General features: G+C 50.9%; 1 protein-coding gene across 3 annotated transcripts in view; it reads right to left on the reverse strand.

The window, feature by feature from the left end:
* Window positions 1–1,511: 1,511 nt before the first annotated feature.
* kcnh2b (potassium voltage-gated channel, subfamily H (eag-related), member 2b) overlaps window positions 1,512–12,570 on the reverse strand; it is a 135,657-nt gene continuing 124,598 nt past the window's right edge. For all 3 annotated transcript variants that reach the window (XM_030349316.1, XM_030349314.1, XM_030349317.1), the window contains 10 exons: window positions 12,185–12,384; window positions 10,392–10,644; window positions 9,723–9,916; window positions 9,069–9,171; window positions 8,466–8,617; window positions 7,764–7,902; window positions 7,036–7,225; window positions 6,403–6,511; window positions 5,998–6,090; window positions 1,512–4,979 (listed from right to left, as the gene is read on the reverse strand). In XM_030349316.1, the coding sequence (XP_030205176.1) occupies window positions 4,611–4,979; window positions 5,998–6,090; window positions 6,403–6,511; window positions 7,036–7,225; window positions 7,764–7,902; window positions 8,466–8,617; window positions 9,069–9,171; window positions 9,723–9,916; window positions 10,392–10,644; window positions 12,185–12,384 (1,802 nt within the window). In that variant the 3' untranslated portion in view covers window positions 1,512–4,610. The remainder of the gene's footprint in view (window positions 4,980–5,997; window positions 6,091–6,402; window positions 6,512–7,035; window positions 7,226–7,763; window positions 7,903–8,465; window positions 8,618–9,068; window positions 9,172–9,722; window positions 9,917–10,391; window positions 10,645–12,184; window positions 12,385–12,570) is intronic.

Consider the following 12,570-nt stretch of genomic DNA (forward strand, 5'->3'; position numbering starts at 1 on the left):
AGTGTTCCACTCACCCTACAGAAAATAGGTTCCATGCGCGTTTTTTTGGATGTTTCGAAACAGTAAAATCATACTAAGTTAAGATTTGTACCCAGACAATGTGGTATTGTGAAATTATTATTAATCATTGCAGTAGCAAACATGTCTTATAACAGTGGAAGGCCTTCCTAAGATGCCCTGCACACTCCACTAATGGTATCGGTTTTGGATTGGTGCAGCGAAACGGAAGCATGGGTTGACGTGAACAGGACGAGCAGCGCCGAGTGGAACTCTGCAGCACGAAGGATTTCCGAGGCTCCGTCAGAACTTCACCTGAGTCAAGAATGAGCCCGATGACTCAAGCCAGCTCAGCCTAGCCTTGTAGGGCCCTACTCCTTAAGAAGGGTTTCAAGTGAGATGGATTCAACATAATGACCAGGACCTCAGGCACAGAGGGGGGGGGGGGGGGGGGGGGGGGGGGGGGGGGGGGGGGGGGGGGGGGGGGGGGGGGCAATATTGAACTTGGGCTAGTGGCAATCGGTAGTCTCATTTTTGGAAATAATTACCTGCCACTGATGTGTGGGGCTGCCATGTTGTGGATGGAACAGTCCTCACATCGTTTAGCGTTCCAGTACTAGGCTTGATTTGTTGTCATTCAGGATTGTGACGTAGAATCTCAATCTATCCTTTCGCTTGAGGGTGACCTTAATCTGTCCCTGTTTCCTGCCCATAAGTCTCCGTTGGTAGGATGACTTAAAAAGACCAGACGCTCTGAGAATTACGAGAAGCCACATTAGGTGGGAACCTTACAGGAAGCTGTTTTTGTAGGTGATACTATCAACCTTGTTCAACTAATGCCAAATTAAACAGATGCCAAAAACAGCAGTGAACTAAGGTCGATATATAAAGGGCAGACCTCGAGCCACATCATACAAACGTGAGTCAAGAGTCTGCATTGGCCACCCAGCTGTCGTAACTTCTTCCTTCAACTTCACATCCCAAATGAGCTGTACATGACTTGAAGTGATATTCTCCTTCGTGATTTGACATTGCACTATTTGCAAAGAGTTCTCCTGCTTTGGTTCAACACGCAAACGCACCTTTACAGAGCATTAAGAACAGTGTTAGAAAGTTATTGCGACATTGAGTGTGAGGGTGAATTTATGTGCATTTAGTGCCTCATTAACTCCTTACTCACATCTCACACGATCGCAGTGGGTCTGGGGAAGCTAACAACTCAGAAATCCTGAGGCAGACTTTCCATTGGCTGAGAGTTTCTAGACCGCCCACCTCTGCAAACAGAACTTCTGGTCAGAATGTTTATGTAACGTTGGAGCGAAAACTCCGGAAAACGTTTGTGCTTGAATTCCAATCACGTGGGTGAGATCCCAGTTAGTAGGTCTTCTCGTTATTGGAGCATATCAACGACGGGTGGTGATTCTTACTGACCGCGTACCGACCGAAGATGACCCATAGTGGTAGATTCAAAACTCACCAAGCTTTCATCCTGATGAAGATGCTTTGAAAGGATGACGGCTTTACAGATGTACATCTTCAGGAAAGAATTCAACACACAAAAACACTGGGAGGAAAAACAAAGTAACACACAAAGCCTTCACACACTCCACCCTCCAGCGGTGAAGAGCGGAGGGCACGTCCACAAACAGAGCAACAAGTCACATAAATAAATAAATAGACAGCCGAGGCCCACAAGCAGCAGCAGATACAGACAGTGTTTACAGACACAAATAGGATTTCATAGAGATAATTAGTGAGTAGGTTGATTTGTGATGTTATTATTCGGTCATATTAACCTGTTTCTGCTTACTTCCAGTTTTCTTTACTGTTCAATCGCCAGTGTGTGTTTACCTGTTGGACTTTTTTCCACAACAGAAGCAGTCCTCGATACAATTCAGAAAATATATACTTTTTCGGGATATTATAATTATTTTTTTAATTTCCCCACCATTCGAAGGGATCCCTATCCATCTAACATGCTATTATTAAACTATAGTGTCTTATGTATTGTTGAAGGAGATTTTGGGCGGAAAATAATCCATTTGTGCTTCGTCTAAATGTGGACTTCTATGTACAATCGATCATGAACAGAGAAAGTGAAGGCATCAGGTTAACTTGTTTCTCTTGTTGGGGTATTTCTTCCAAATGTAAAAAAGCAGGAACAGGTCAGAAGTGGTGCCGTGGCTAACAGAGCTACTTTGCTAATCTTAGATGGCTCTTATCCTATTAATTTCTGTATTTTACAAAGGGCAGAAATTCCAAAAATGGAGACCAAGAAAGGCCTGCATCCATGAGGCAGTTCACCACAGATGTCATGGCTTCCCTCGTCTCGTTTGTTCCGCTAGTCTTCTATCTCCAGGAAAACAAAGGCCAGAGATATATTTATAGGCTTGTGTCACAAGCAATAAACAGTTTACAAACTGAGGTATGGAAATTTGACCACATGAAATCAATTGTAATTCAGCAGGGATGTTAGGGGTACTGTACTTCAATACAGAACTCCAAGGAATCGAACGGGGCTCCTGAATACCAAACCCAGGTTTGTGTTGTTGTCCGTGAACTGCTTTCAACATAGTGTCTGATTTAAGAGTTTGTCTCGCCAGCTGGGATGAGCGTCTGTGTCTTGTTACCCAAGACCCTGTGTCAAACTCATATCCATTCCTAGAGAGTATATGTTTTCAAATGAGATCTTGCTACAAGTTACCCCTCCTCTCTTCTCCTCTCTCCAGCTCCCCAGGACTAACTATTGCTTTGAGTTCCTTTCACTGGACGGTTAAAGCTGAAAGCATAAAGAAATCTCTCGCCAACATACAGACATTAGGAAGTCAAAAACATTCATCCCAAAACCAAAAGATGTGTTACACATAAAACATACTCTTGTCAGCAGTAAGTACGGTTTTTCCCTGCCAATGCAAATTAAGATATGATCAGAGCGAGGGAACACACACAAACCCACACACACACACACAGATGTGCAGAAACAGTTGTAAAACCAAACAGCAAAACTAAGGATCTTTCCCTCTTGAGAGCAGATCAAGGTCGCTGACCCCCTCTCAGTTTAGAAGCATCTTTCTCCAGTGTTTGCAAGTCGTACGGTACAAACGGGGACACTGGTTCCGTCTTTGTAAGCTGGCAAACTGGTAATATATGATTAATTTATACATGATGAAATCACTCCGGGTTGGGTCTGAAAATAAGATTAAGGACCAATGAAATCTGAGGTAGCAAATTGAACTAGAGTAAAAAATAAGAATGATCGTACAACCGTTATAATGGATGAATGAAACTCTCAAGATCCAAGCAGGCCAATAAATATTCATAACAACCACAGACAAACGGCAATCTCTGCATTGGTGCTAACGTTGTACATTATTAGGTGGAGAACATTTGCTGCTAGAAATAATGGTTCCGGTGCTCAGGTCTAAGATTGAAATGATTAGTTTGCCAGTTTACGAGTTGCTGACTAAAAGTTCACTCAGAGTGAGCTGATGAGCTCATGGTTACGATTGGCCGTCTGATCTGTTCTTCAGGAAACGTTCTCATCTTCAGCCTCCAGTACCGACCTAACCCTAACCCTAACCGCCCGAGATGGGTGGGGCCATACATTGTGGGTGGGGCCATACTGAATGGGCGGGGCCATATGGGATAGGCGGGGCCATACGAGATGGGCGGGGCTATATGGGGTGGGCGGAGCGATCAGCATTCTGTTAGGCCAGCTAACTCTGGAGTTCGCCCGACCAGTGTGCCTTGCTATTCAGCTTTTCGGAAGCGCCACGGACATGTAGAGTAGAGAATAATAATAATATTAAGAATATTAATAACAATATTAAGAGTTTCCTCAAGGTTTTCAGTGCAAGACGTAAATGGCTACTTGGTTTGTGTAACTCTGTGCTGTTGTCATGTCTTCTTGTTGAATCATCCAACACTGGACACAGCAGTAAAGGGATTGGTTTACAGGTTCAGAGTCACTGGAGTCAGACCTCTGGACGGTCCGGACAACATAAAAAAGAGGATGTCAGAGGAGGTCCTCTCAGGCTTAGTTTGTGTTTTTTGGTTAAAGTTGTGTAATTGTACCAATGTTTGAAAGTGTACAAAGTTCCAGAGTTCCAGAGACTTAGGAGAGGATTGTGTGTGTGTGTGTGTGTGTGTGTGTGTGTGTGTGTGTGTGTGTGTGTGTGTGTGTGTGTGTGTGTGTGTGTGTGTGTGTGTGTGTGTGTGCGTGCGCGCGTGTGTGTGTGTGTATGTGTGTGTATATGTGTGTATGCTTGTGTGTTTGTGTAGGATCCCACATGTCGACCTCGGTCTAGTCTGTCTCAGACGCCATGCGCAGGGGGGGGGGGTCCCCAACCAGCCTTTCCTCGTGTCTTGGGTGGGCTGTAGAGGGGGGGTGAGGAGGTTCTCAGAGTCCTCCATGTTGTCCTGCTCATCAGAAGGGGCCCGAGAAATGGAAGAAAGGCCCCAGAGGGGGGTCCCTCTGAGACCAGACCCTCTGTCCCCTCAGAGCCTCCTCCCCCTTCCCCCCTCGTCCGTCTCCCCCCAGGGGTCCGTCCAGGCCCCTCACCTCCACCCAGGGCTCCGGTCCGCCCCCCCCCCCGACCCGGCCCTCCGTCCCCTCAGCTCCCTCCCGGGTCGGAGCCGTGTCTCTGTGGGGTCCGTGAGTCCAGGGGGGTCTGCGGCTCCTGGAGGGACCGCCTCCGCTGCGCCTCTAGGTCCAGGAGGGCCCCCCTCCCCGGGCTGAGGTCGAAGCCTGAACCCCGGGAGGCCTGGTTCCCAAAATCCAAGTCCAGGATGGGTCTCAGAGCCGGACCCAGGTCCATCCCGGCCCCTGGGACGAGGCCCGTGGCGCTCCCCAGTCCTAGGTCCATCTCCAGGTCCTGATCCAGACCCGAGCCGGGACCGCGTCCAGGACCAGGGGCGTCCTGGGGTTGCAGGGCCTCTAAAGGGTTTCTGGGAAACCCCAGTAGGTCCTGGGGGTCTAGGATCTGAGGAAGGAGAAAGGTTCTATGAGTCAGAGGGTCTTGAGGAGGTTCTATGAGTCAGAGGGACTTGAGAAGGTTCTCTTTGTATGAGTCAGAGGGACTTGAGAAGGTTCTATGAGTCAGAGGGACTTGAGGAGGTTCTATGAGTCAGAGGGACTTGAGGAGGTCCTATGAGTCAGAGGGACTTGAGGAAGTTCTATGAGTCAGAGGGACTTGAGAAGGTTCTATGAGTCAGAGGGACTTGAGGAGGTCCTATGAGTCAGAGGACTGTCAGAGGGACTTGAGAAGGTTCTCTTTGTATGAGTCAGAGGGACTTGAGAAGGTTCTATGAGTCAGAGGGACTTGAGGAGGTTCTAATGAGTCAGAGGGACTTGAGGAGGTCCTATGAGTCAGAGGGACTTGAGGAAGTTCTATGAGTCAGAGGGACTTGAGAAGGTTCTATGAGTCAGAGGGACTTGAGGAGGTCCTATGAGTCAGAGGGACTTGAGGAGGTTCTGTGAGTCAGCGGTTCTTGAGAAGGTTACACGAGTCGGAAGGACTTGAGGAGGATCTCTCAGTCTAAGGGACTTGAGAAGGTTCTTTCTATGTGAGTCAGAGGGACTAGGGAAAGTTCTCTGAGTCAGAGGGACGTGAGAAGGTTCCCTCTATATATTTCATAAGGACTTGGGAAGGTTCTCTTTGTATGAGTCAGAGACTTGAGAAGCTTCTCTCTATATGTGTCAGAGGGACTTGAGAAGGTTCTAGGAGTCAGAGGGACTTGAGGGGGTTCTCTGAGTCAGAGGGACTTGAGGGGGTTCTAGGAGTCGGAGGGACTTGAGAAGGTTCTAGGAGTCAGAGGGACTTAAGCAGGTTCTCTCTATACGAGTTAGAGGGTCTTGGGGAAGCCGTGACCCTGGTGGAGATCCGTTGGATGCCTTCCTCTGAGTTCTATGTGACACATCGTTTCAGAGAGAACTGATCTGGTCGTACCGGTTCCTTGACCAGTTGGCTGGTGGTCTAGACTCACCAAGGGGAGCTTTACCTGAGAGAGGGAGGTCAGGGCCTCGGTCCCCACAGGCAGGACCAGTCTCTCTTCTGGACCTAGACCCGGTCCGGGACCGGGGTATGAAGAAGCCTGATGAAGGGGTGAACACATCATTCATGCGTTACTTTGAAGGCTTTCTTTTTGATACGATGGGTTGGAAGGTGTAAAAGGGTAAAGCAGTGATCCTGTTGAAATAGTCTGATTAATGAGCCACTACACCCAGGGTATCTTTATGCTGTACGTTAGGGCTCATACGGCTGTGTCCCTATTAAACATCTCTGTTTGTGTGCGCATGTGTGTCTGTGTGTGTGTGTCTGTGTCTGTGTGTGTGTGTGTGTGTGTGTGTGTGTGTGTGTGTGTGTGTGTGTGTGTGTGTGTGTGTGTGTGTGTGTGTGTATTAACCTGCGGGGGGCAGGGGGTCACGGTGCTGTAGGCGGGGGGCACCAGGGCCATCTGTCTCTGCAGCAGCTGCATGATGGCTCCGATGTCGGTGGACATGCGGCTCTCCAACCTGACAAACACACGGCATCTCACATCATCTCTGGGGCACCGCTTGAGGAGACACGAGGAGGGGGACGCAAAGGAACCGTCTCAGAACACGGTCCTCTTTAGCCCGTCCCGTCTCTGAGACCGACCCAGAAGAACCGTCTCAGAACACGGTCCTCTCCAGCCCTCCCGTCTCTGAGACCGACCCAGAGGAACCGTCTCAGAACAAGGTCCTCTCCAGCCCTCCCGTCTCTGAGACCGACCCAGAGGAACCCGAGACGGTTCCTCTGGGACGGGAGGGCTAAAGAGGACCGTGTTCTGAGACGGGTCCTCTGGGTCGGAGACCGACCGGCCTGACTGCCCAGCCCTGGAACATCAGCTGTCGTCTGAAGAGCTCCTCAACGTGTTCCTTCTGCTGGGAATCTCATAATCCTCATGGAAGGTTCTCTACTTTGTAGAGAACCCAACGAAAAACATGGAAGAGCCTCAGAGGGGTCTCCAGGGGGTCCCCAGGGGGTCCCCATGGGTTCTCCAGGGGGGTCTCCCTACCTGTTGAGCTGCCTCTGCAGCAGGTCCAGGCGTGACTCCAGCTCGGAGCGCTGCTGGCGGTTCAGCCCGCGGAGGGGGGCGCTGGCCCGGGGCGGGGAGGGCAGGCTGCACCGCGGGACCTCCTGGTACTGGGGGCTGGTCCGGGTCTCCCCCCAGAAGCTGAAGATGTTGGACACGCCCGAGAACGCTCCTGGAGGGGGGCGCGGAGAGAAGGAGGGGGATGATTCAAACTTTGGCCAAATTGTGCAATCTAACCTAACTCTGCTCTCCTCATGCTGCTGATACACTGAGCCTCGTTGTCTCTATCCTCAGCCAATCAGAGTGCTCTTTACAGGGCTTTTTTGCTTTATATCTGTCATCTATTTGACTCTAAATACAAGATGAACCCCTTAAAATATAACTTAGGCAATTATGCTGTGAGGCTGACGATATAGAACCACCATGGGTCCCGGTAAATCATCTTCTCGTGAGGCACAAAGTCAGACTACAAGGAGTACAGAGAAACTCTTGCATCAGTGGAGGAAAGCCAACTCTGTATTGATTTCCTAGTACTGAGTACTATATCATCATCATAATGAGTTTTCTATCTCATGTGTATGCCAGTGTATCAGGGTGTGTGTACGGTATTATGGGGGTCTACCTGACAGTGTATCAGGGTGTGTGTACTGTAATATGCGGGTCTACCTGACAGTGTATCAGGGTGTGTGTACTGTATCATGGGGGTGTACCTGAGAGGGCATTGCAGGTGTTCCCCGTCTTGGCGTCTCCGTCGGGGACCTGGCTGAAGCTCAGCGGGGGGGCCTGGGCCTGCAGGGGGTCCAGCAGGGTGGACCCGGGGGCCGGGGAGACCCCAGCAGGGTCCTCACCCTGTGTCAGAGCAGAGCCTCGTTAGCACACACCTCGTTAGGTCACACCTCGTTAGCCCACACTCGTTAGTGGTCTGCTGTCTCCGAGCACCTCGCTCAGACTACAGGAGCTAACAACAGGAGCAGTGTTTACTGGCCTGGGGTGGGCTTCTGCAGCGAACACGGTGAAGGATGTCTTAGGAAATGTACAATCTGGTGGACTACTGGCAAGGAGTCGAGCCAAATCCATCTGAATGCAAGCCAACATCTTAACAGAGTTTAAATGTTTTGAACAGCGGGGATAAAAGTGAGGCCTGCTAATGGCCGCGGACAAAGCTGTGACTGTCACAAAGAACCAACTTCACTATTGCGTTGTCTGTTGCATGATTGTAATTATTGTAAAAGAAAAAGGAATGGTGATGAGTGTATAATTGAATGAGTGATAAGTGAATGGGTGATGAGTGACCGGTGATGAGGGAAGAGTGAACGAGTGAACGGATGCATGGGTGATGAGTGAATGGTGAGGATGAATGCGTGATGAGTGAACGGGTGAACGAGTGCGCCAGGAGCAGGGAGGGGGGTGACCTCGTCTCCGCTGGTGGGGGAGGACAGGGAGCTGCGATGCCCATCCCAACTCGGCTTCAGGCCCTCCTCTGCCTTCTGGTACCCCGACGCCGACCTCCTCCTCCGCCGCACGGCCTTCTGGGACTTCTTGATCTCGCCGGCGTCCGCGTGGTCTGGAGGCGGAGGGGAAGAGTGGAGGATGAGCGTGCTTTCAAGGAACCCTAACCCTAATCGGGAGCATTATGGCCGGCATGTGGCTCAGGAGGTAGAGCGGGTCGGCTGGTAACCAGAAGGTTGCTAGTTCGATCCCCGGCTCCTCCTAGAGTGTCGGGGTGTCCCTGACTGCTCCTGACGAGCTGGCTGTCACCTTGCGCGGCTGACACCGCCGGTGGTGTGCGAATGTGTGCATGAATGGGTGAATGTTAGGCAATATTGTAAAGCGCTTTCAGTGGCCACGGGTTAGAATATTGCTGCATAAATGCCGGCCATTACCATTACTGAAGCTTGAGCGTTTTCTTCACGAAGGCCAGCGCTGATACATATTAAGAACACAGACATTCCAATGGGGCCGTCGATCGTGTAGCCGTCGTCAAAGAAAGACGAAAGGCTTGTGTGCCTGTTTACCTTTTTCTGTGCGCCGTCTGAAAGACAGCTTACGCCGCCGGAGTTTGTTGAAACCACCGCCGTCCGAGTCGTCGCTGGTGGGCGAGCCGGGGATCATGTTGGTCTGTGAAAAGATCGGGTATTAGAGGTCACTTCTACGGTCACTTACCCAGAGCTGACCAGACTCACTGCACGAGGTGAACCCAGGGCCGTATCAACATCGCTCTTTCTAACCGCTGCTTTGCTCTTCTGAGGCCACAACATCACATTTACATTACGCTTTTATCCAAAGTGCCTTACGTAAGTACATTTGCCAGAAGACAGAGAAACAATAATATATCGCTTTCGGTACAGTAAGGATGTTCTCAGAAACAAGTGCCAACCACTAATAATCGGCAGGTTAACCCATTCCCCGTACACAACACAGATAGCTAGGATTACACGCTACACATGTGCTATTTTTAATTGCAAGGACGTTTAACATACATAAGTGCGTGCATTAAGTGCCAGGACGTACAACACACAATAAGTGCGTACATTAAGTGCCAAGACGTAAAACACACAATGAGTGCGTACAATAATTGCCAGGACGTACAACAGACAATAAGTGAGTACTTCAAGTGCCACGACATCAAAATAAACCCAAGAGGCCGCGGCGTAGGGCGGGGGACCTACGTCTCGCAGGTTGAAGGTGATCTCCAGGTTCCCCCAGAAGTGCTCGGAGAACTCGGGGTACATGTCCAGCACCTCCTGAACGTCCTCTCGCAGGATCTTGTGGAGGTCGCAGTAGGTCAGGGCGCGCACGTCCGCGTTGGACTTGCCGGGCCTCGCGTAAAGGTTGATGGGCTCGCCGAAGATGTCGTTCTTCCCTGAAGGGGCCGAGAGGGACGGAAGAGGTTAGAGTTTCCAGGAGAGCACTGCACTGGGTCCCACAGTTGGACACCCAGACATAAGGCTGACCCCAGAACAGATTTCGTATTAAAGAAGTCTCGGAGAAGTCTGGCTTTACAAATACTACACTGCTGGAGAGTACTGTAATTCCTTATACAAACGGTACATTGGGTAAGAACTAAATAGGTGTAAATGGTAATTTGGTTGAGGCCCACATCTTCAACATCGATGCATTGACAAAGGATTCAGTTTCACAGGACCAGCCGTGACATGTCACGTATTATAATCAACATGTATCAAGTCGTCTTGACGGTGCTCTTCCTCCCCCAGCAGAGGGCGCCATTGGACCGAGAGGAAACTATCCACAGGAGAATCATCTGGGCAGCACCACCAGACATCGCAGATGAACCACAACCCCTCTCCAACGGACCTCCTCCACCATCACCCCCTCACCCAGGATGGCCACCACCACGTCCCCCCGAAGGATCTCGATGGACCCCCGGGAGATGAAGTAGAGGGCGTTGAGCACGTCGCCGGCGTGCACCAGGGTGTCGCCCGGCGGGGCGTGCGTGGTCTTGAACTTCATGGCGAGCGCGCGCAGGCAGCCCTTGGTGGAGCCCTTGAAGGCCTTGCAGTTCTGCAGCAGCGTGCGGTTCAGGTGCAGACAGATGTCCGCCTGCAGGCACTCGGGGAAACCCTTCAGCACCTGGGGGCGGGGAGAGGGGAGAGGGGGGAGGAGGGAGGGGAGAGGGGAGAGGGAAGAGGAGAGAGGGAAGAGGAGAGAGGGGAGTGGGGAGAGGAGAGGGGAGGGGAGTGGGGAGAGGGGAGAGGGGAGAGGGGAGTGGGGAGAGGAGAGGGGAGAGGGGAGAGGAGAGGGGAGAGGGGAGAGGGAAGAGGAGAGAGGGGGGAGGGGAGAGGAGAGAGGGGGGAGGGGAGTGGGGAGAGGGGAGTGGGGAGAGGAGAGGGGAGAGGGGAGAGGAGAGTGGGACAGGAGAGAGGAGAGAGGGGAGAGGAGAGCGGGGACAGGGGAGAGGGGAGAGGGGAGAGGGGAGAGGGGAGAGGGCAGAGGGGAGAGGAGAGAGGAGAGAGGGCAGAGGGGAGAGGGGACGGGGGGAGAGGAGAGGGGACTGGTTAGAGACGACCTGTATGCAACACTGTATCAATGAATCCTTTCATCTTAAACTTGTAAACAACCAAATCATTCCCCTTTTTATGAATTACAGTATATATTAACACATGCGCATGTATGGGTAATATATATCTATATATTTTGTCATTACATTTTGTTGGTTTTCACTTATTTCTTTCTCCTTTTTTACCCATCTTAAGGAGTAATGGGTCGTGGAAGGTACCATTAAAAGTAAACTTTCACAATATAGATAATTAATAACTATGTGAGAGCAGCCTGATGTTTGAAAACGAGCCAGGGCCAATCAGGAGCCTCAATAACAGGTTTCACCGTCATTCCTTTACTTCCATAGCAGAGACCATAAAGGGGTTCAAAAACAAGTATTTCGATCTTTATAAGGCAGTGCTAGCATGCAAGCAACTTCAAACGCTCATAACAATGAGTAATTGGTGCAAAAATGAACACGTCTCAGCATAAATAACTTTTAGTCAACAAAACCATGACTACAAGAGTCATGTATCCCTCTCTGTCTGTTTCTCTGTCTGAGAGAGAGAGAGAGAGAGAGAGAGAGAGAGAGAGAGAGAGAGAGAGAGAGAGAAGAGAGAGAGAGAGAGAGAGAGAGAGGGGTGAGAGAGAGGGCGAGAGAGAGGGCGAGAGAGAGAGAGAGAGAGAGAGAGAGAGAGAGAGAGAGAGAGAGAGAGAGAGAGAGAGAGAAGAGAGAGGGCGAGAGAGAGAGAGAGAGAGAGAAGAGAGAGAGAGAGAGAGAGAAAGAGAGAGAGAGAGAGAGGAGAGAGTGAGAGAGGGCGAGAGAAAGAGAAAGCCGGAGAGAGAGGAAGAGAACACGTCTCAGCATAAATAACTTTTAGTCAACAAAACCATAACTACAAGAGCCCATGTATCCCTCTCTGTCTGTTTCTCTGTCTGAGAGAGAGAGAGGAGAGAGAGAGGAGAGAGAGAGAGAGAGAGAGAAAGAGAGAGAGAAGGAGAGAGAGATGAGAGAGAGAGAGAGAGATGCAGAGAAACAGAGAGAGAGAGGCACAGAGAGAGTGAGCGACAGTAAGACGTGTTCCGGTCCCGGTTCACCGGCCGGTCCCGGGTCGACCGCTGTGGCACTCACGGCGTTCATGTCGATGCCGTTGGTGTAGGACCAGGCGTGCTGGAAGTACTCCTCCAGCCGCTGCCTCAGAGGGTTGGGGATCTGGTGGAAGCGGATGAACTCCCGGACCCGCAGCATCTGGGTGTGGTAGCGCGCCGTACCCGAGTACAGCCGCTGGATGATGGCCGACACGTTGCCGAAGATGCTGGCGTACATCAGGGCTGGAGGTGGGTGGAGGAGGGCGGAGGGGGGGGGTCAGCGTGACCGTGGTGATGGAGAAGATAAAACAGGGCAGATGACGGGGGGAAGGATGTATGGACGACCCTTAACCTCTGCTAGTTCCCCTCACCATCACAGCAACATAACACAGAGGCTGTTTTGTGCGACCGAAGTTATTCCCCCCTCTC

The sequence above is a fragment of the Gadus morhua genome, chromosome 23 (assembly GCF_902167405.1).
Source record: "Gadus morhua chromosome 23, gadMor3.0, whole genome shotgun sequence".
NCBI lineage: Eukaryota > Metazoa > Chordata > Actinopteri > Gadiformes > Gadidae > Gadus > Gadus morhua.